This window comes from Loxodonta africana, chromosome 1 (genome assembly GCF_030014295.1).
Source record: "Loxodonta africana isolate mLoxAfr1 chromosome 1, mLoxAfr1.hap2, whole genome shotgun sequence".
Lineage (NCBI taxonomy): Eukaryota > Metazoa > Chordata > Mammalia > Proboscidea > Elephantidae > Loxodonta > Loxodonta africana.
In genome coordinates this window covers 89,914,119-89,935,043 of record NC_087342.1, presented here as the reverse complement: position 1 = coordinate 89,935,043, position 20,925 = coordinate 89,914,119, and the positions used below count along the sequence as shown (strand labels likewise).

Below are 20,925 nucleotides of genomic sequence, written 5' to 3'. Positions count from 1 at the left end.
GCGCTCAGTTTGCAGCAAGTGCGCCTGCGCTCACGGGATAGGAGGCTGCTTTAGAGCGCCTGCGCAGTAATTAGCGGCATGGAGAACACTGCCACCTGCGACATTTGCACAAAAGCTGGGCGAAGGTGGGGCTGAGCGACCCGGCGCAGAGGGGTGGGATTGAGATAATGACAAGCTTTAGAATAGCTCTCATGATAAAAATAAATACTTTTATTATTATGGTTAAAAAAGATACAAATCATTTGAAGCCTGTTGAATGAATGAATGAATATAGCCATTATGCGGGCTGGGCTTTGGCTGTCTCCTGTAGCGAGAAATAATGTCTTTGGCGGTATAGGAGGCAGCTGCGGTCACCAAGGCCTGGTGCTGCGACGTTCCTGCAGGTTTCGAATGAACCTGGCGTTGAACATATCCCCGCCTACTCTCCAAGACGGGGCAGGTGGGGCCTGGACCTGTAGAGGAACTGTGGGCACGGGTTCCTCCCTAGACCCGTCCTGTGACAGGACCTGCTCCTCACTGGCAGACCTGGGAGGTGGGAGGGAGGCAGAGAGGGGGTTATAGGAGTACTAAACACGTAATTAAGGTCAAGAGTCCTCTATGTCCTGTCTGGCTTTTGGGTGCCAAGTTTTGATGTAGAGGAGGATACGAGGCTGGAACCACTTAGTGCCGTGTCTAAATTTGGAGCCCCCCAAGAAAATGCCACAGGGAAGCACCAGAGTTGATCTTAGGGGGAAACACGCTCTCCAAGAATGTTACGTAGAAGAATTTGTGGGAGAAGCTGGTGTCCAATTGAAAGTAAGATGAAGGAGGATGAAGTGGTTGCACGTGGTGTTAGAAAAGGTGGTGGTGGGAGGCATATGTTGTTACAACTGTAGGGGAGGGGTTTAGACCTCACCTAGTCTCTGTTTCCTGTTCCCCCTGCTTCAATTCTTGCTTGCCTGTGGAAATATCAGGCATGTGCATGGGAAGGCTGCAGTAGGTAGTGAATGTGGCCTACTTGATTTGTGGGTAAGCAGGGGTGAATACTTACCTGCATCAGGGGGTGAGGAATTCAACCCCCCATGGCGGCTGTAGCAGCAGCTTTGGGCTACCAGCCCTGGGGGAGTCCCCCTGCAGAAGAAATGGGAGATGGTGGGGAGAGGCTACAGGGCAAAAGATGGGTGGGTATGGAGAATTCAGAGGACAGGCATAAAAGGAAGAGCACGGGAACAAAGAGAAGGGGGTAATTATCATTCCTTTGGTGTTCTAATCTAAACTGTACCCCAGAAATGAGGAGGAAGCTTATTTCACACCCCAAAACTTTCTGGAGCAATCCTGATTTGTTGTTTTATTCTTTTTAGTTGAAGAATATGTTAAATGTATGGCTAAATGTGATCCAATCCTGTCATAAAACCAGACTCACATATAGGCAAAAAAGATTTTGTTGGACCAGGTGCCCTGATGTTTGGTTTGGAAAATATGGTTACCTTAAATACAGGATATCTCAGACCAGAGGGAAACAGGGAGTGAGGAGGCTGAATTTAGGAGGAAAAGGAAGGGAGCCATGGTGACTATGTTAGATGCTCGATGGAGGTAAGGGATTGTCTACAGAGAGATACAAGGGCTTAGAGGGGGAGGGGGCAGGAAATCACATTGTGGGAAGAGGAATCCAGGGAATAATCAGGAGGCAGTTACTGGATCCCAGAGATGTCAGTAAATCAGCGAGTGCTGGCCCAGGGTAGAGGGTAGAAGTCACTGGGGAGAGCTGGAGGTTCCTGGAGGGAATGGGGCCGATACAGAAGTCTACACCGTGGGATCAGCGGTCACATGAGAGGAGACATGCAGAATCCGCGGAAGATCCAGCAGTGAAGATGGGGATGGGCAACAGCAGATCTTGGAGGGGAGCTCAGGCTCCTTGGTAGAAGATCTGCAGATCTCAGAGGCACAGAGATGAGAGGGGCAGAGGCCCTGAGATCCCAGGGAAACAAGGGGCGGCGCACAAAAGAGGCTGAGACCATGAGTTGGCTTTTTTTTGGATGGTTCTTTTTTTCACTGGAAATGTCAGTTTAAAAAAAAACACAAAAGAACTTACACTTTATTCAGACAACACTGAGTAGGAGAAGAAAAGGGAGGAGGGAATGAGGGAGATCCTGCTCCCAAGGATTTGGGGGGCGTGCGGTACAGTGGGGGTACTCAATCTACCACACATTCAGAGGGGAGGAAGGGGAAAGGATATATCTATACCCTGGGTGGGGAGCAGGGAAGGAGGTTCTTGCTATGAAGAAAGGAGGCCAGAGGAAGAATGGTCCTTCATCTCAAAGCAATCTCACATGACAGGAATATATCAGCATCTAGCTACTGGGAGGGATGGATGTGACAGGGGATTCCAGATCTAAAAGATCCTTGAGACCAGGCTTCTCTTCCGTAACACGGCCAAGAGTGATTCCTGGGTGCTTGCTGGGATCTACTGCCAAGATTTAAAATTCCTCAGAGAATGGATCTGGGGAAGTGGTGTCCTCAGCAAGTCTCCTTTAGAGACCCTAAGCAGACATCAGCTTGGAGGTTCCCTGACACATACACAAAACACGTGGAAATGAAGAGTTTGGCAATGTTGAGTGGACCCCTTTGGGAAGCTGGTAAATTCTGAAGGTCCCTGTCCTGCCTAACTTCAGGTGTTCTGAAGCGGAGCTCGTTGGCTGGCGTGAGCTGGCTCAAAGAGCAAGTGAGGCAGACAGCACAAAGCAGTATTAGAGCTGCCAGTAGACAATGGAGAAAATATGGGATTTATTCCATAGACAAGACTCCTTAAAAGATTTCCCTGGCAGAAGAGGCCCTTGGACCTTCCATGGTGTTCTAGTCTGACAGCAAACAAGAGTATGCTTCTCTGGGTAATTAGTATGAGCCACCCAACTAAGGGGTCTGACAGCAGATTGGGCTGTCTGTGGGGATGCAGTGCTTTCTGTGGTAAGAAAAGCTGCAAAGTATTAGGCCATTTGGGACCCTGACAACCCAGTCATCTAAGAATCGGGAAGAGGGAACCCTATGGACTCTGTCAGGTCTCTGGGTCCTAGGGGAGGCAATGCAGAATGAGCCTGGGGTTTTCAGGGGAAGGGGGTCTCTGCCGACCCGAGGTCTCCCAGAGAAGGAGGGGTTAGCGGTCTGTCAGTATCGACTCTCATCAGAGCGGGGAAGGGAGCTGTGGAAGGATGTTATGGACAGGATGGAGGGAGAGGGAACATGGGGGAGAGAGAAAAACAGAAAGAGCAGTCAGGTGAAAAGAAAGCTAGGGACAGAAATAAAAGCTAGGGAGAGAGATGCCCACTCCCTGTCTGGTAGGATGGGCTCTTGGCACACAGGTGCTGACATGAAGCCACTGGCTCCCCAATCTGTCAGACATTGCCCCTCCTCCAGCAAGTGTAAACCAAGACTTCTCCAATCTTACAAGGCACAGTTCCCCCCACCCAGTGAATCTCAGTGTTCTTCCTACCCTACCCTACCCCTAACTCACTTTAAAACTGGAGTCCTTGGGCTCCACATACAGTTCTATTCTGCTCCTTCACTGTAATCTATTTCCAGGTGACCTCAACATGTATTTTTCTTGAAAGGTTTCATGACTCCCCAATCTGTCTACCCTACTGCTTCAAGTCTCTGACAGATTCAAATGCTCTTTGCCATTTCTCAGACCCTCTTTGACCCTTCTATTACCTGGTGCGGCGACGCTGGGCCGGGCTGCCCCCAGGGTCAGTCGCAAGCAGAAGGCGGGCGGTAGGGTGTGGGGGGCATAGACGCAGGGACCGCAGCAGCTCCTGCTCTGGAACAAAAGGGCGGAGGGGACCCCGTTCTGGCGAGTTTCCCAGGCTGCTGGAGCGGGGTGGTGGGTGGGCTGGAGGTGTGGTGCGGCGTGGGGCCCTGTTCAGGGGCCAGGGAGGCTCCACAGCTACCTTCAGAACTGGGGGAGAGGGACAGTGAAGAGCAAGACAGAGAAAGGAGGAATAGAGGGAAGACAGAGATACAGAGTCATGACAGCAAAAATGAGGGTAGAAAAAAAGAGAAATCAGAGCTTTAAGGGAGAATTAATCCTTCCCAGCGTCCCCCAAGCATTTTTTTCCCTTGTGTCCAGGCCCCTCACACCCTCCCCCCAGCCCCTCTTACATTCTCGGTCACTTGAGGAGTATGGCTTAATGTCCCCCTCTGCTCTCTTGGGTGGCAGCTTCCTTGCCGGAGCTTGCGGTGGAGGGAACACAGGGAAAGTCAGCATTAGAAGACATACTTTGTACCCCTCCTCCCTGCCACAGCCCCTCACAATCTCAAACATCTGCTCCTTCACACCCAGGTCCTCCTGGGGAAGGAGAGTAGTTCAGCTCCATCGTAGAATCAGCTCTGTGGTGATGCCAGCACACCAACAGGGATTTTAGGGGGAATGCTGGAGCACTTCTGAGGAGAGCCAGAAGGAGTAGGCCAAACACAGAGTTGAGGGAGAAAGATCAAAGGGGAGACTGGGGGCCTGGGAGATGCAGGAGAAGGGCAGCCAAGGGGAGGTGAGCTCTTACTGTCAGTGGGTGCTGCCAGGGCCCCCTGGGATTCTGAGGCTGTGGAATGGTCCCAGCCGGGCCAGTGAGGACCCTGGGTCCCTCTAGATGAGATGGACAAAGCCCTTGGTTAATCAAAAATTGCTTTGGAGAGGTTGGGGGTGGGGCAGAACCTCTCCTTCCTGTGTAAAGATGGGAAGAGATTCAAGTTTTACTTAAAAAAAAAAAAGGAAATATGGATATCTGAATAGGAGTTATCAGAGTAAACGGAAGGATAATGTACTGCACAAAACTCAGCCTCCCCTCTCCTCACTTCTCCACTTGCTCCCACCCTTCCCTCTCAAGAGACTCTCCATCGTCTGTGGTGAATGAGTGACTTCTCAGCTAATTCGCTCAAGCTTTGCAACATTACCCTCCCCCGTGTACCTGAAGCCTGTACCGACATCCTCACTATCCTCATTAGCACTCATTCCCTCTCATAGCTGGGAGGTCAGCTACAACTAGAAGGCAGAAGCCTAGGAAACCAAAGTGAGTTGTGGACAGAAAGTGCCTCTCTCAGTGCCTGACACTGGTCGATGCTAGTAACTGGTAATAGTAGTTTCTGGGTGGTGGTTTTTCCCTGTCCTGGACATGGAGGATGGTGAGAGCTAGCCACAAGGTCAGCTCAGGAAGGGGACACTCCTGTACAGGGAAGCACTGCACAGCCAGCAGAGGGCTGTTATTGTCCACCTCTGGGATGTAATGAGGAAGAGAAGGAGTGGGGCTCAGCTGGGCAGGGAATGCATCTGTGTGTATGAGGACAAGGAGAATCCAGGAAGCGTATCTCTCGCGTTTGGTTTCTTCGGATCAACTTCATTATTTGGCTGGAAACATTATAAACCCTGAGAATTACCTTCCAAAATGAATACTTAACCTTTGGACCATTCATGTTACGCCTGTTTCCTGTTCTATGACTGGAAACGAAAAGGCTGTCTGCACTTGCCTTTCCCTCATAGGCTGAGAGAAACCTGAGGGGTTTACAAAGGAGTGTGACTCTGGACTATTTTGATGGACCTGAAGCAGCAAGAGGCTCCACCAACATCAATTATAAAATAGGCTCTCAATGAGCTTGCTTATTAAAAGTCTTGCCATGTATAAAATGCACTGAGCTCCCATGAGGGCAAAGACAACCAGGTAATGACTACTGGAGACTTGGGGTGATTCAGAATTCTCCAAAATGGCCCACAGATAGCACTGTACTCCCCGCTGCCTCTAGAGTGACTAGCCATCACTGTACTACCACTCCACCCATTCAATGCAAGTTTACCAGCGGGCGTGGGATCGACCGCAGCAGCACGAGCGTGTCGAGTTGCCCTCAGAGAGGAAGCAGGGGGCCCTGTGAGGAAGGAAGCGGTGTTGCCCCTCAGTGAGGGGGCCCGTGGGACCAAGAATCCACCTCTTTCCTTCCCCTCACCCCAACTACATGACCAACAAAAGGTGAGACAACTTACGATGCTGATGGGCGAAGAAGCCTTCAAAGATCACAAAGTTGTTCACCTAGAAGAGGAAACACACAAAATACAGTTGTTCATTCAGCTACTCACCATATACTTGAGTACGAACCCTGTGCTAGGAAAAAACACAGTAGGAGAAACAAAAGGCAATCTTCTCTCCTTGGTGGCAGACCATCAAAAACCCAAACCTTACACAACATGGTGGACATAGTTAATGCCACTGAACTACACATGTGAAGACAGTTGAAATACCAAATTATTTTCTTCTCTATTTACCACAATAAAAAATAAATAAACCCCGACCATGACAAGCTGATTCTAAGTTCATAAAAAATTGCAAGGAACACTGAATATCCAAAACAATCTTGAAAAAGAAGTACAAAGTAGGAGGACTCATACTTCCCAATTTCTAAACTTACTACAAAGGAACAGTAATCAAAACAATGTGGTACTGGCATAACGATAGACATACAGATGAAGAAAATTGGGAGTCAGAAATAAACCCATACATCTACCTTCAACAAAGGTGCTAAGGCCACTCAGTATTATCTTCAGTAAATGGTGCTGAGACAACTGGATATCCACATGCAGGAGAATGAAGTTGGACCCCTACCTCGCACTATGTACAAAAATTAACTCAAAATGGGTCAAAGACCTAAATTTAAGAGCTAAAACTATGAAAGTCTTGGAAGGAAACAGGAGTAAATCTTCATGATTTTAAATAAGGCAACCCATAACCCATTGCCGTTCAGTCGATGCTGATTCATAGCAATCCTATAGGACAAAGTAGAACTGCCCCGTAGGGTTTCCAGGAAGTGGCTGGTAGATCTGAACTGTCGACCTTTTGGTTTGCAGCCGTAGCCCTTAACCACTTCACCACCAGGGCTCCATAAATAAGGCAAAAATTTCTTAAATACAACACCAAAAGTATTACCAACAAAAGAAAAAACAGATAAATTAGACTTCGTCAAAAAAATTTTCACGCCTCAAAGGACATTATCTAGAAAGTGAAAAGATAACTCACAGAATGGGAGAAAATATTTGTAAGTCATACATGTAATAAGAACGTAGTATCTCAAATATATAAAAATGTCTTAAAACTCAACAACAAAAAGACAAGCAATACAATTTAAAAATGGGCAAATGAATACCTGGAAGACATCCAAATAGCCAATAAGCACATGAAAAGATGTTCAATATCATTTAGAGTCATTAAGAAATAAAAGTCAAAACCACAATGATACCACTTCAAAAGCACTAGAATGGCTATTACAAAAGAAGGAAAATGGAAAATAACAAGTGTTGGCAAGGATGTGGAGAAACTGCAACTCTCACGCATTGCTGGTGGCAGTATAAAATGGTGCAACTACTGTGGAAAACAGTTTGGCAGTTGCTCAACAAGTTGAACATAGAAGTACCGTATGATCAGCAATTCTACTGTCAAGTATATACCCAACAGAATTGAAAACACATTTTCAAATAAAAACTTGTACACAGATTTTCATAGCACCATTATGCATTCATAATGGCCCCACAGTGGAAACAACCAAATGTACATCAGCTGATAAATGGATAAACAAAGTGCTATATTCATATAGTGGAATATTATTCTGCCATAAAAAGGAATGAAATACTGGTAATGCTACAACATGGATGGGCCTTGAAAACATTATGCTAGGTGAAAGAAGTCAAACACAAAAAGCCACACATTATATGATTCCATTTATATGAAATGTCTAGAATAGACAAATCAATAGAGATAGAAAGTAGATTAGTAGTTGCCAGGTACTGGGGGGAGGGGACAGAGTTGGGAGTGACTGCTTAATTAATAGGAAGTTTTTTTGGGGGTGATGAAAATATTCTGGAAATCAGTGGTAATAGTTGTGTAACATTGTGAATATATGAAAAACCAATGAATTGTATACTTTAAAACGGTCAATTTTGTGTTATTTGAATTTTTTCTCAAAAACAGATGGAACAGAAAAACTCAGACCCTGCTTTTATGTTGTCCCAGGACCCAGGCTAATGGAAACATAATGTATAAAATATCAGGGAAAATGAGGCATCCCGAATTGCCAAAACAAAAGACTTCAAAATAAAACATGGTAAGACCAAACAGTATAAAGTACACAAATACTGAGGAAACTAAGAATTAAAAAAAAAAAAAGCAGGGTTGAAATGAGTGGGCCAAGGGAAGACACAATGGAAGATAAGGTACCACTCTGAGAACAAAATGATATAGTGGTTTCATCATACTATCACATTTTATTTGGCCTTTACAACAATTCTTAAAAGTCAATGCCTTAAAAGATGAATAAAAGAAGGCTTGGAGACATGGCTTAGATACAAACGGCAAAGCTGGGCTTCAAGCCCCCAGTTTCTGATTCTGTGTGCAGAATTTCAACCAATAATATGGTGTAGTCATTACAGCAGGCTTTGGTTTCAAATTTGGACTCTACTACTTATCAGCTATGTGAACTTGGTCAAATCACCAATCTGTATAATCTCAAAATGGTGTTACTAGTGACACCTACCTCAAAGAGATGTGCAAGGATCAACTGAGATGATGCATGTAGATAACACACAGAGCTCATGAAACAACACAGCTCATGAAACCACACAGAGTTCGCGAAACATTAGTTGTTATTTGTAATCTATACTGCTCTGGTCTTAAATGTTAGCTGGGTAATGTGTTTGATGCCAAATACTGTGCCCCTTCCCCTGCCCTCTGCTGCCTCTTAATGGAGTAATGTATGGTGGAGTCTTATAAGTAGACCCTGCCTAGTTCCTGCCTTGACTGTGGTGTATGTCTACCAACCCACCCTCATCCTCCCCAAGAAGCACATGTGCCCTGGAAGCACTGGGGAGTTCAATACCTCTCTGCCTTTGCTCATCCTGGCTCCTGTACATGAAATGCATCTTAACCAGTTCACTTCTGTCCACCTGACAACCACTCATCTTTCAAGATTAAATGTAAGTCAAATCTTTCTTAACCCAACCCCCACCCTGAGTTATAACTCACCACTGTGTCCTTATGCCTCCTCTGTAATTAATTCTATAAAGTCCTGTTTCGATGGATTAATTGTCCATTCACCTCTCCCAGGCTAACTTGTCAACCAAATTCCAACCCCTCAATGACACTGCTTCAGCGATTCTCTCCACTTTATTGAATTTTCCCTTTTGAATCATTCTATGCTGTTAGTACTTCCATTTGAAAAGAATCAACCCTCTTTTGATCCACTTTATCCTTTAACTCTTATTCTACTTCTCTGTTCCCCTTAAAGCAACATTTAAAAGAGTTGCCCATTCTTGCCGTCTCCAATTCCTATCTTAATCTCCTAAACCTACTCGGTTGAGGCATCCACCCCACCACTGCACCAGCTACTCACTGGGATCACCAGTGGGCTAAGGAAGCTAAACCCACAGTCATTTCTCAGTCCGTATCTTACCTCACTGATCAGCAGCATTTGATCCAGTAAGCCATTCCTTTCCAGTATGCCCTGGAAATACTTTCTTTACTTCCTTTCCAGATCACCTCATTTTTAAGTTTTCATCTGCCTCACTAGTCACTCCTCAGTCGCAATTGCCAGTTCTTCCTCTCTTCCCTGATCTCTTAAAGAGTGCCCAAGGGCTCAAGTCCTTGGACCATTTCTCGATCTTTACTCTCTCCTTAGAGATCTCATTCTGTCTCATCCCTTTAAATAGCATCCATAGACTGAAAACTCTTCATCCTAAACCACCTCCCTGAACTCCCGTGAAGTACCAACTGTCTACTCAACCTGGACATATCACAGACATCTACAACTTAACATATTCTAAACGGACTCCCAGTGTTTTCCCCCAAATCTGTTCTAACTTCCACTTCAGTTAATGCAACTCCACCCTTTCAGCTGCTCAGGCCGAAAGATTTAAAATCTGATTACTCCTTACCATCTCCACTGCTAACACTTTGGTCTGAGCCACAACCATTTCTCATCAAGATTTTTGCCTCTTGCCTCCACCAGACTGAGTCCAGCATAACTAGATATTCCCCGACTACCACCACCAACTGCTCTGACAAAGAGTACAATAGAGGGTGCCAGACAAAGTTGGAGAAAAACGTAGAAAAAATTCTAACTCACAAAAAAAGGCCAGACTTACTGGTCTGACAGAGGCTGGAGAAACCCTGAGAGTGCAGCCCCCGGATACCTTTTTAACTCAGTACTAAAGTCACTCCTGAGGTTCACCTTTTAGCTAAAGATTAGACAAGCCCATAAAACAAACAATAATAAACATAACTCAACCGTGTATATGAGACTAAATGGGCACACCAGCCCAGGGCCAAGGACTATAAGGCAGGAGGGGACAGGAAAGCTAGACAAATAGAAATAGGGAACCCAAGGTTGAGAAGGGGAGTGTTGACACATCGTGAGGTTGGCAACCAATGTCACAAAACGGTATGTGTATTGTTTAATGAGAAACTAATTTGTTCTGTAAACCTTCATCTAAAGCACAATTAAAAAAAAAAAAAAAGATGACTTCTTAACTGGTCTTTCTTTTATCCTTGTCTCCTTACTGTCTGTTCTTCCTCTCTGGGAGCAGGAAGATGCCAAAATGATCTCATTAAAAATAGGTCACCATGTCGTCCCTCTGGTCAAACCCCTGCAAAGGCTCTTTTTCATTTAGAGTAAAAGCCAAAGTCTTTGCAATAGCTTACAATGCCCCCAGAGTTCTTCTTCCATTACCTCTCTGAGCTTATCTCCTACCATACTCCCCCTCACACACTCTGTTCTACCCACATTAACCAGTTCACTCTTTCAGGGGCATTCCCACCTCAGGGCCTTTGTACCAGCCATTTCCTCTGCCTGGGATGCTCTCTCTGTAGATAATACCTGGCTCTTTATCTTACCTCTAAGTTATTGCCCAAATAATACTTTGTCTATCCTGAATATCCCATTTAAGCTCCCAATGCCACATGCCCCCATCCCCACCTTTGTACTCCCAAGCCCTCTTAATTACTAAGTAATCAGTTGCCAAATCAATTTTGACCCATGGTGACCCCATGTGTTTCAGAGTAGAACTACGCTCAATTGGGTTTTCAATGGCTGTGATCTTTTAGAAATAGATCACCAGGCCTTCCTTCTGATGTGCCTCTGGATGCATTCGAGCTGCCAATCTTTCGGTTAGTGGCGGAGTGCTTAACTGTTTGCATCACCAAAGAACTCCTCAACCCCTCTTACCTGCTCTCACTTTTTCAGAGCACTTAACCTCAACTATAGTATATACTTGTTTATTATGCTTATCTGTCTCCCCCTACTAGAATATAAGCTCCACAAAAGCAGGAACTTTTGTTTGTTTTGTTAAATATTCCTAGCACTTACAACAGTGCCAGGTGCTCAATATATACTTATGTGCTAGATGAATGAATATCATTAGTAATATTTTATTGTACTCATTTATAAACAAGATCACTTTCTTCTTATTAGAATGATGCTCCCTGAGAACACGGAATATATATTTTTCTGGGCCCTTAATAAATGACGGTTGACTAAATGAGTAACAGCCCACGTGAAAACAAGGAAGTGAAAATGACCTGGCTGTGTTTGAGACAGGGTGAAAAATTATTAGATGTAGCAAACAGCCCATGATTAAGAATCAAAATAGATGAGAGTGAAATGGCTTCAGAATGCAAAGCGATACCACAAGAAAAGAGCTTAGTTGTAGAAACTGAATCCTATATAATGGGCAACAGGGAGTTCTTGGAAAGTGCCACTTCTTTACCCTCAAATAATCAACAATTTTAATGAGAATGTTTAGTAGGGTTCTACCCTCTGAAACCTCTAACCTGTGGGACTGTGGTCTCCAAGCTGTAGTGCTTATTCAGGAATTTCAGCAGCTTCTGTGAGGGTCGATCAATGGCCAGTTGGTGCGGTTCAACTCGCTCCTTCTGCAAGGAACAGAAGGCTCAGGATAGGAGGTGTGAGGAGTGAGAGCCATGGAAGAGAACAGGAGGACATGAGGACATGAGAGTTGCGGGGAAAAACAGGGCCTCTGGAAGGACTCAGGCCAAAGGGGTCTTGGATCTCCATTTTGGGTGGACTCTGATAAAGAGTTAAATGATACCTGCAACATATGTTGGAAGAGTTCTCGCCCATGACCATGACGCTGAAGTGACTCATGGATATAAAAGTCCAAGATACAAAGTGGTTCTACCTCATTGTGAGCCTCACGATCATCCTAACAGGTAAAGAACAATAAATAAGTTTATTTACCCAGGCATCTTTGCCTCCCAACCCCCAGTATTTTTGTTCTCAGGAACCAAAACATACAAAGAACAAAACATACCAGGACAAAGAGCTTCTTGTATCCAACTTTCAGAAAACCAATAATGGCTCCTTTTCCAGCCCTGCAGGATGGGGAACATGATGAACAAGCTATGAGTAGTAATTTAGAAGAGACTGAACCAAACAAGGAAGAAGGGTTGGGAGAGGAAGGAAGGAAGTATGCAAAAGAAGAGCATCTGGCACTTACGGTCGAGCTGAGGTGTCTTTGAGCACATACATAACATGGCGGTTACTCTGCATTCTTGATGCACTGGTGATGGGAGCAGGAAGATGCTGGGCCTGCCAAGAAGATGACAGTTTCTGCAAGTCCCTTCTAAAGGGCCTAGAGCCCTCTTTTTCTACTGTCCCCCAAAAGCCAACCCCCCCATCTTAAGATTTCCCAATACCTTGGCAGAAGCCTTGCCCAGCTCATCTACAATGGTCATAATTTGCTGCTGCAGATCAACACTATAGAAAGAAGAGAGATATTATTCACTGAGTTAGAGGGTCCCAGGCAGTCACTCCTTGAGACCCTGGGACACAACTCCCGCCCAGGTTCAGCACTTAAGGCTCCCTGCCTGTCTTGGAGTCTCCCAACTTGATTCTCGGCCCCACCCCGCTGAAACCCAAATTTTTGCCATACTTCTTTCCAAAATGGTTCATTCCCTCCTCCCTGGAGGTTATTGGGGTGAAGCAGAAAGGACAGGTCAACCATATCCTTTGGGTGGGACCACATATTGGGCAAAGGAGTGAAATGCCACAGATGCAAGCACTGATAACCCCCCTTGGTCTAGGGTCAAAGGTCACCAAAAGAACGGGCCAAGACATCAAAGGGAGTGGCCACTAGTCAGTGAGAGGGGGCGTGGTCCCTGGACCAGGTTTCAGGAGGGACCGGGAGAGACGGGCCACGGGGCGGGTTTGAGGTGTCACCGGGCTGGCGTTGTGGTTCCGGGTCGGCGGGCTGGGGGCCGCAGGTGCTGATCCAGCACCGTGATCCGCTCCGGGAGCAGCGCGTCCACATCGAACGGGAACTCCATGGCCCATTGTGCGCGACCAGCCCCGCCCCACACAACGTCACATCCGCCCCGCCCCTCGCAGTCTTATAAGCCGGGGCTGCAAGAGGCAATGGCACGGACCCGCCCCCAACGGGTCGCCCCGCCTTTCCTCCTTCAAGCTGCCTGGCAGCCAGCCCCGGAGACCCCGTTCTTCTTGCCAAGCCAGCTGTCCCCTTAGCAACGCCAGCTCCCCGCCTCCCACGGTAGTGGGTGCCATAGCGACGCATTTTTCTCGTACTACTGTCTTGCTCTCCAGTCCTTCAGCCCCTTAGTGAACTGCTAGGTGTTGTGGGCGCAAGGGGTCACACTGTTGCCCATCCCAGGAGGGAAGGTCCCATGGTGAAGCTGCCTCAAGCCTGACTCTTCCTCTTCCCACAGCACCACCCCATTCCTTTAATTACCTAAAAAAACAACAACAAAAAAAACTCAGCACCCCCCCCCCCCCAGCATTCATTGTAACTCAGCCCAAAGCAAAACAAAGGAACAGGAAAGACAAAGAGCTTTATTGTGGAAAAGCCAAGTTGGCAGAAGTCTGAAAGCACAGAATATTCAACCCATCTATTTACAATTGAAGGGCTGAGGTTTCCCATACCCATCTGTACATCCTTCAGTCTCAGGTGTATTTATCCCCTTCAACCACAATCATTTCCTTTCTCCAGCCCCAGGTCTGCCACTAGTTACAAAACAGACACAACTCTTTGGGGTGACATGGACTAGTATCTGTCCCCATTATGTAATTCCTTGGTACTAGTGTCCCTTAGCCTCCCCTCCCAGTCTGCTGCAGCTCCTACAGAGCACTCAGGGGTCCCGCCTGATCCATGAGGGAGGCTTCAGTTGGAGCTGTGGGGGGCACCTCGGGCATTCTCTCAGGTGGGGGGCCACTCTCTTCTCGGAGGTGGCCCTGGTAGAGCCGGCGGAGGCGGGACAGCTCTCTCTCTGGGGGCTGTTTCCATCTGTACCACGGATACCAAGGGTCTCCTGAAACCAGGGTGGGGGCTGGTGGAGTACTACTCACAGCTCCATGAGAAGTACTGAAGTCAAGGTCACGGGGTTCAACCTGGGGAATGTGGTAACTGAGAAGACCTAGAGAAAATAAAATAAAATTGAAAAAAAGAGGGAGACAGACAGATAATAAGAAAACCAACGTATACAGAGAGACCAAGGGGGCTCTGCCTGCCCTGTGGGGGGGTGGGGAAGAGAGGTGGTGCCTTTTTCTAGTTTGTGCAAAGGTGCCATTGAGACCAGGGCCAAAAATTTATTCAAAGATTCTCCTATGTTCTAGCTATGGCCTTGGGACCAGGTGCTGCAAAATAAGAGGAATAACAAGAGGACAACGCAATGACATAGTAAGGACTCAGGAAAGGAGGGAAATGACAGTAGAGGAAAGAGATTCTGGCAAGAACATGTTAGAAGCTACTTTCTTATATAAGTTGGAGCCTTTATATCCATGCTCCAGCCCTAAGTCACCTCTTTCTGCCTACCTGTGACCGTTCTCATGCTCACCATGATCCCTGGCTTTCTGGATGGCCTGGGTCAACTTCTTGTGCTGCTTCCTACAGACTCCTACAGGGAGCAAAAAAGATGAGTGGAGAAAAAAATAACTCAGCACTAGTTCTATAAGGCACAGTCAACAGAAGAACAGAACTGCTTCCATATGGTGACAGAGGGCTGGATCTAGAAGACCTGGTTCTACCCAATGACCCCGTTTCTCTGACCCCTCCATGGGCCTCAGTTTCCCCATGTGCCTGATGGGAAGAATCCTCCCTGAGAGCTGAAATGAGAATGAAGATTTAAGACGGTCTAGCCACTATAGAAGAGTGACTGGGTGTCATGGACTGAATTACGTCCCCCAAAAATATGTTTCGTAAATCCTAACCTCTATCCTTCTGGACATTAGAATTAACTTGACAGCACACAACAACAACAACAACAACATGTCTGTGGTGGAGCCTTGGTGGCGCAGTGGTTAAGAGCTTGGCTGCTAACGAAGTCAGCAGTTTGAACCCACCAGCTGCTCCCTGGAAACCCTATGGGGCAGTTCTACTCTGTTCCATAGGGTCACTGTGAGTGGAAATCAACTGAGGGCAGTGGGTTTGTTTTTTGGTATGCCTGTGGTTACAATCCCATTTGGGAATGGGTTATCTATGTAATGTTAATGAGGCAGGATTAGTGTAGGGTGTACCTTGAGTTAATCTTTTTCGAGACTGTTAAATTGGCCAATCCACAGAGAAAGACTCAATAAAGGAAAAAAGAATTTCAGATCTAGGGAAAGCAATCTGAGAGGGCAGCAGCAACAGACCCAAGAGTTTTACAGATTGACTCAAAACTCTCTTTAAAAACTCCAACAAAATACGTACCAAAGATCATACTGCCACCCCCAATAACCATGTTGTTGCTAGGTTCCAACTTACAGTAACCCTACCGATTAGGGCAGAACTGCCCTATAGGGTTTCCAAGGAGCGGCTGGTGGATTCAAGCTGCTGATCTTTTGGTTAGCAGCTAGCAGCCTTAGCTCTTCACCACTGCCCCACCAGGGCTTGATTCAGATTATTCTTTGCAAATTTATCTTACTTTAGGGCAGGGGTTGGCAAAATTTTTCTGTAAAGGACCAGGTAGCAAATATGTTAGGCTTTGCAGGCGCTACAGTCTTTGTCTCAGCTTTTCAACTATGCCCTTGTAGGCTAAAAATGGTTGTATACACACATAGAACAACTGACTACAATAAAACTTTATTTATAAAAACAGGCGGTGGAGCAGATTTGGCCTGTGGGCCATACTTACGGAATAATCCTGAACTGTTAGGCTTACCATTCCAAATTTGGGAAATCTAATTGGATTGTCAATGGTTCAAGAAAACTTATTTGCCGGCCAATTTACTTACGAGAAAAATAACTTCCCTTTTGTAAAAGAGAAGAAACCTCATATTAACAACGACAACAAAAAAACCCGCCATTTATCTTTCAACAGCTATGTTTAGACAGACGGTTGGCTTATGGCAGTACTTGCCTGTATAACGTTTCTTCTATCTATATACCTATCTGTTTTAGCATTCAAGCATTACCATTAAATCTAAGTTTCCAAAAAGATCAACCATATTTTTCTTGCCCTAAGCAGGAGTCAGAAACGCTGGTGGCATAGTGGTTAAGAGCTATGGCTGCTAAACAAAAGGTCAGCAGTTTGAACCCACCAGACGCTCCTTGGAAACCCTATGGAGGAGTTCTACTCTGTTCTTTAGGGTTACTAAGAATCAGCATCAACTTGATGGCGATGGATTTTTTAAGTAGGATTCACTAAACAAATACCTGTTGTCTGACTGAATAAACGAGGAGTGTCCTACAGAAAACCTACTCTGGTGGTGAGGGGGACGATGGGCTAACCTGTGTACGGAGCGTGGAAAATGATACCCGTGTGGGCGCAGACAAACTGTTCCAAGAGCTTCACGTTCTGTGGGAGAGCAGGATAGAAACATGAGAGGAGGGGAGAGCAGCAAGACCACTAGAGACTAAAAGTACACAATCCCTCCACACTCCCATGGACTGCTTTAATTCCTATACACCCCTCAAGGTACTACCTTCTTTCATGGCCCAAATCTGTTCCATCAACTTGCTGAACCTGTTCTTGAAAACTCCAACAAACTCTTCCCCTTTCCTGGCCTTTCAACCATTTCATGTGCACACCTATGTTCTGTCACTGAGACTCACGGAGAATTCTCTTCCGCAGGGGTTAGGTTCTAAAGCCAGGCCTTTCGGCAAAAAACCAACGATGGTCAAATTTGGAAATTCCTGAAATCACCCAAAAGATGCAGTAGATATCATAACATACATGTGTAAATGATTAACGAATATAACCTCGTGCTGTATATAACATATGTACTGTTACCGATTGCCACCAAATCAATTCTGACTCATAAAGACCCTACAGGACAGAGTGCAACTGCCTGCAGGGTTTCCAAGGAGCAGCTGGTGGATTTGAACTGCTGATCTTTTAGTTAGCAGCCTGAGCTCTTAACCACTGTGCCACCAGGCTCCATGATGTATATTTGACTAAGAATAACTTTACAGCTTTAATTACGTAGAATGACTCAGCTAGCAAGTTGCTCTTAGTCTATACAGTTCAATCAAGGAAGTTATCTATGTGACTCTTCTGTAACCTATGTCAGAAAGGGCCTAGAGTGATTGAGTACACCCGCCAGCTGACTGATATCACGGCTGACCTCCAACTTCCATGAAGACCAGCCATTCCGCCTGTACTCCAGTACCTTCACCGCAAGCTCAAAGGAGCACTTGCCTACGGTCAGTTTTATAACGTTCTCTAATTCTTTAAAGAGCAAGTCCCATCCGCTTCACAACGTTGAAGCCTTTTTGAAAAAAGTCCGGTAGAATCTATGCCGTGCTTCATGTATCTGCCCTCTTGCCCCAAGTTTTGGCATGCCATTGAACAGTGATGTGTTAATGAAAAAAATATCAAAAAAAAAAAAAAAAAAAAAATAGCACGATATGCTTTTTAATAGTTGTGACGGATATAAATGAACCTTTTGCGCACCATTTCCTTACTACAAACAGGCATTTCTCTTACCTGGCAATCTAAACTGTAAATTTCACAGAAAAGGGATGAAGCCTTTTAGTACAATCCATAGCAGAGAAGAAAAGGCTGGAGAGATTGATGTGCACATATCACCAGAAACAGGAGAAAATGGTACTACAGGGGCTCCTGGCTATCAGGAAGTGTGGGACACCTATGGTACTCTCTTTTACATTGCAAAAAAATGAAACCTAATGACCACCAGGTTAATAACGACTCGCAGCTCTGCCTCGTTGCATTTCCAAGGTTGTAAATCATTATGGAAGAAGACTGCTACACCTTTCTACCAAGGAATGGCTAGTGGATTTGAACTGCCGACTTTTTGCTTAGCAGCCAAGCACTTTAACCACTGTGCCAACAGGGCTCCTTTTATCACTACAAGGAGATTCCGAATACTTATCCCAGAGAAAAGATCTCTGGATTCTCCTTACCCTAAAGTCAACATGCAACTTGTGATCCCGGCAGATGGGGCAAGGGTTTCCAGCAACTTTATTCCCACGCTGTAAAGAAAAGAAATTGGCAGATGAAGATATTTAGGCCAATCAGAAAAAATGCCGTTGCCACTGTCACCATGGCCTCCCCCCCTTTCCGTATCCCACCCTCATGTGCCACCCTCAGAACTCACGATACACGTCTTTCGAGTCCGCTGTGAGGGTACACCACCTTTGTAGTTGCGACGGTAGTCAGCCCAGACAGGGCGAGAGCCATAGCGGTTCTGGTATTCTGAGATAAAAAACAGCGGAAGTTATTTCTCGGTGGAATAGGGTAGAGGTCTATGTGCACTTATCTCAGACCGTACCCGATTCTTCCTTTCCCATTTAGAGATACCTTCTGAGTCCAGGTATTTCCAGGGTTCATCCTCATAAGGAGAAATGGGAGCCAGGGGCAAAGAATCTTCCACAGGGGAGGCTTTGGTACAAAGAGCCTGAAGGGATACCTATGAAGGAATGAAATATGAGAACATGAGTTCCAAGAACAGGCTCCATTATTTTGTTTCCCACGTTTTGGGAATGGGACACATGTCCATTCTGTTAATGGAACACAACAGGGATATACGTGGAAACTAGTACTTTTTGTTGGGGTGAAATTGGCACAACCAACCACTACTCTACATCCAAACGGATCCTGAAAAAGAAGCTAATATTAGGAGATGACTACGATAGGTGACTAGGAGGCAATCTTATTTGAGAAGATGTTTCAAAAAACTTGACACACATAAGAAAGCCAATGCTCTCTGTGAAACTGAGTCTGCTGGAAAAAGAAGAAAGGAAAGGGGAGAATGTCTAGGCTCTTAAAAGCAGATGTCTGGAGAAGAGTGGATGCATATGACAAGTGAGTCCCCAACTCGATTCAATACCGAGTCAGTGAGCTGCCCAACCTCATAAAAAGTTGAACGTCAACATTCCACGAGAAAGACCAAACGAGTCCTAACGCTAGCATTAAAGCTCCCAGGCCTGTTATTAACTCCGTGGTGACCCCCATCTCTCCACTCTTCAGTCCCACTTTACGGAGTGGCATCTGAACAAGCCTTCCCATCTGACACTGCCCTACCAAGAACCTGCCCTGTCCTACCAAGAATCTCCAGGGTGGTGAGTATGTGAGGCTGGACGGAAATCTCAATCCAAAGGACAGAGTTAATCTTCCAAGTGATTTAGTGAGATAAAGCGAGTTGGGAAACTGGTCACCTAAGTCGTGAGAATGTATCCTGATTTTACTGAGAAATGGAAGAGCCAGTAGAAGGTGGAGTCTCTTAACCCAAGAATATTACAGGCCATCACGGATTTAAACACTACCTTTTTTACTTAGGTGGTTGTCCATAAGGATCAATTCCAACACTTATTTAGATTAGACAGCAATTTGGGAAGAGGATAACCTCTAACCCTCGCTCTTTGCCCTCGGCTCGGATTAGAAAATACGCGCAGCACTGCGGTGGGTAGGGGTGTGTGGGGCGGTAGAAACAAAGTGTTGCCTAGACCGCCGAGACGTGAGCACGTGGGAAAGTCTTCACCTCAACCTCCCGAAAATCCCGCAGTGGAGCGACGACTAAGAGAAGGGATAACTAAGTTAGAATTGTACAAAAAGTGCTCCGAGGAGTTACCTGAACTCCGTAGGCACTTCTGAAGGGCGAAAAGCTAGGAAGCCGCCTCAGAAACGTGCTCAATACAGATGCTGCCATCTTGACCTACGCCCAACGCAGGCGTGCCCGGGAAGGCGACTGCGCATACTCCAGGAACCTGACTAGTTAGTGCCAAGGACGAGCCCGCAGTGCGGAAGGCGGCCGCGCGCTTGCGTCAGGACGTAAGCGTGATAGGGTGCTGTGGGGAAAGCCAATTTCAACTGCGTCACAATCGAATTCGATCTCAAAATTGCATTTTTTCTAAACCACCCGCTACAACTTCTAGATCTCATATTTACAGCCTCCTTTCTGAGCAATTTCGAAGGAGATTTTCCCCGGGATCCTCTCAGTGCGCATGCGCCGAGTCACTTCTACCAACCCAGGGTGAGAAGTGTTCACGAGGGGCGGAAGTGGTGGAAGCAGGGGAAAGGGTGGCGCTAGGTTCTCCGGTCACGCGCACGCGGTTGGGGAGCAGGAAGGAGGCGGAAGACGGAATCAGGGGCAGGGGATGAGCGAAGGCGAAGGAAGGCTAGCCAATCAGCTCGCGCGTTGTCTTTCACGTTGGCCAATGAGTTCACGCCTCGCGCACAATGTCTCGCGACAAGGGAGTTTCGCTAGCACGTTTGGGCGCGTTGGGCGGTGTCCCAGTATAAAGGACTCCGCCCGAACGGGCAGCCGCCATTCTGGGGTTCGTTTAGAGGTAAGTTTTCGTGATTTGTTGGTTGGAGGGTAAAATTTTGCGGAGGGCGTTGTACTAGAAAATGGAGTGTTTCCGGGCGTTAAGTTGAGAGACAGGGATTCTGTAAAGTGGCGGCATCGGGGTTGGCACTTGGAATGAGTTTTGGGAAAACAAGGTAGTTTTGGGTGTTT

At 46.2% G+C, this 20,925-nt stretch overlaps 2 protein-coding genes across 8 annotated transcripts; both read right to left on the bottom strand.

Annotated features, from left to right (window-relative positions):
* Nucleotides 1–187: 187 nt before the first annotated feature.
* On the bottom strand, nucleotides 188–13,728 carry ATAT1 (alpha tubulin acetyltransferase 1). 5 transcript variants are annotated; one of them, XM_064283111.1, is made up of 13 exons: nucleotides 13,234–13,728; nucleotides 12,711–12,771; nucleotides 12,512–12,603; nucleotides 12,326–12,386; nucleotides 12,104–12,217; nucleotides 11,826–11,927; nucleotides 5,999–6,044; nucleotides 5,815–5,883; nucleotides 4,132–4,203; nucleotides 3,685–3,928; nucleotides 1,031–1,110; nucleotides 896–938; nucleotides 188–525 (listed from the first exon to the last, which is right to left on the bottom strand). In XM_064283111.1, the coding sequence occupies exons 1-13, from the start codon at nucleotides 13,338–13,340 to the stop codon at nucleotides 351–353; spliced, it is 1,266 nt and encodes a 421-aa protein (XP_064139181.1). In that variant the 5' UTR covers nucleotides 13,341–13,728; the 3' UTR covers nucleotides 188–350. The 5 variants fall into 5 exon arrangements, with proteins under 5 accessions (XP_064139181.1, XP_064139193.1, XP_010600075.2 ...); XM_064283123.1 differs by having other exon boundaries at nucleotides 12,947–13,339; XM_010601773.3 differs by lacking the exon at nucleotides 896–938.
* Nucleotides 13,729–13,840: 112 nt separating this feature from the next.
* Nucleotides 13,841–20,660, bottom strand: MRPS18B (mitochondrial ribosomal protein S18B). 3 transcript variants are annotated; one of them, XM_023541681.2, is made up of 8 exons: nucleotides 20,038–20,423; nucleotides 18,768–18,876; nucleotides 18,565–18,662; nucleotides 18,371–18,439; nucleotides 17,060–17,140; nucleotides 16,736–16,802; nucleotides 14,862–14,921; nucleotides 13,841–14,441 (listed from the first exon to the last, which is right to left on the bottom strand). In XM_023541681.2, the coding sequence occupies exons 1-8, from the start codon at nucleotides 20,113–20,115 to the stop codon at nucleotides 14,146–14,148; spliced, it is 858 nt and encodes a 285-aa protein (XP_023397449.1). In that variant the 5' UTR covers nucleotides 20,116–20,423; the 3' UTR covers nucleotides 13,841–14,145. The 3 variants fall into 3 exon arrangements, with proteins under 3 accessions (XP_023397449.1, XP_003422520.1, XP_023397450.1); XM_023541682.2 differs by having other exon boundaries at nucleotides 14,300–14,441; nucleotides 14,840–14,921; nucleotides 20,038–20,660; XM_003422472.4 differs by lacking the exon at nucleotides 17,060–17,140 and having other exon boundaries at nucleotides 20,038–20,405.
* Between the last annotated feature and the right edge of the window lie 265 nt (nucleotides 20,661–20,925).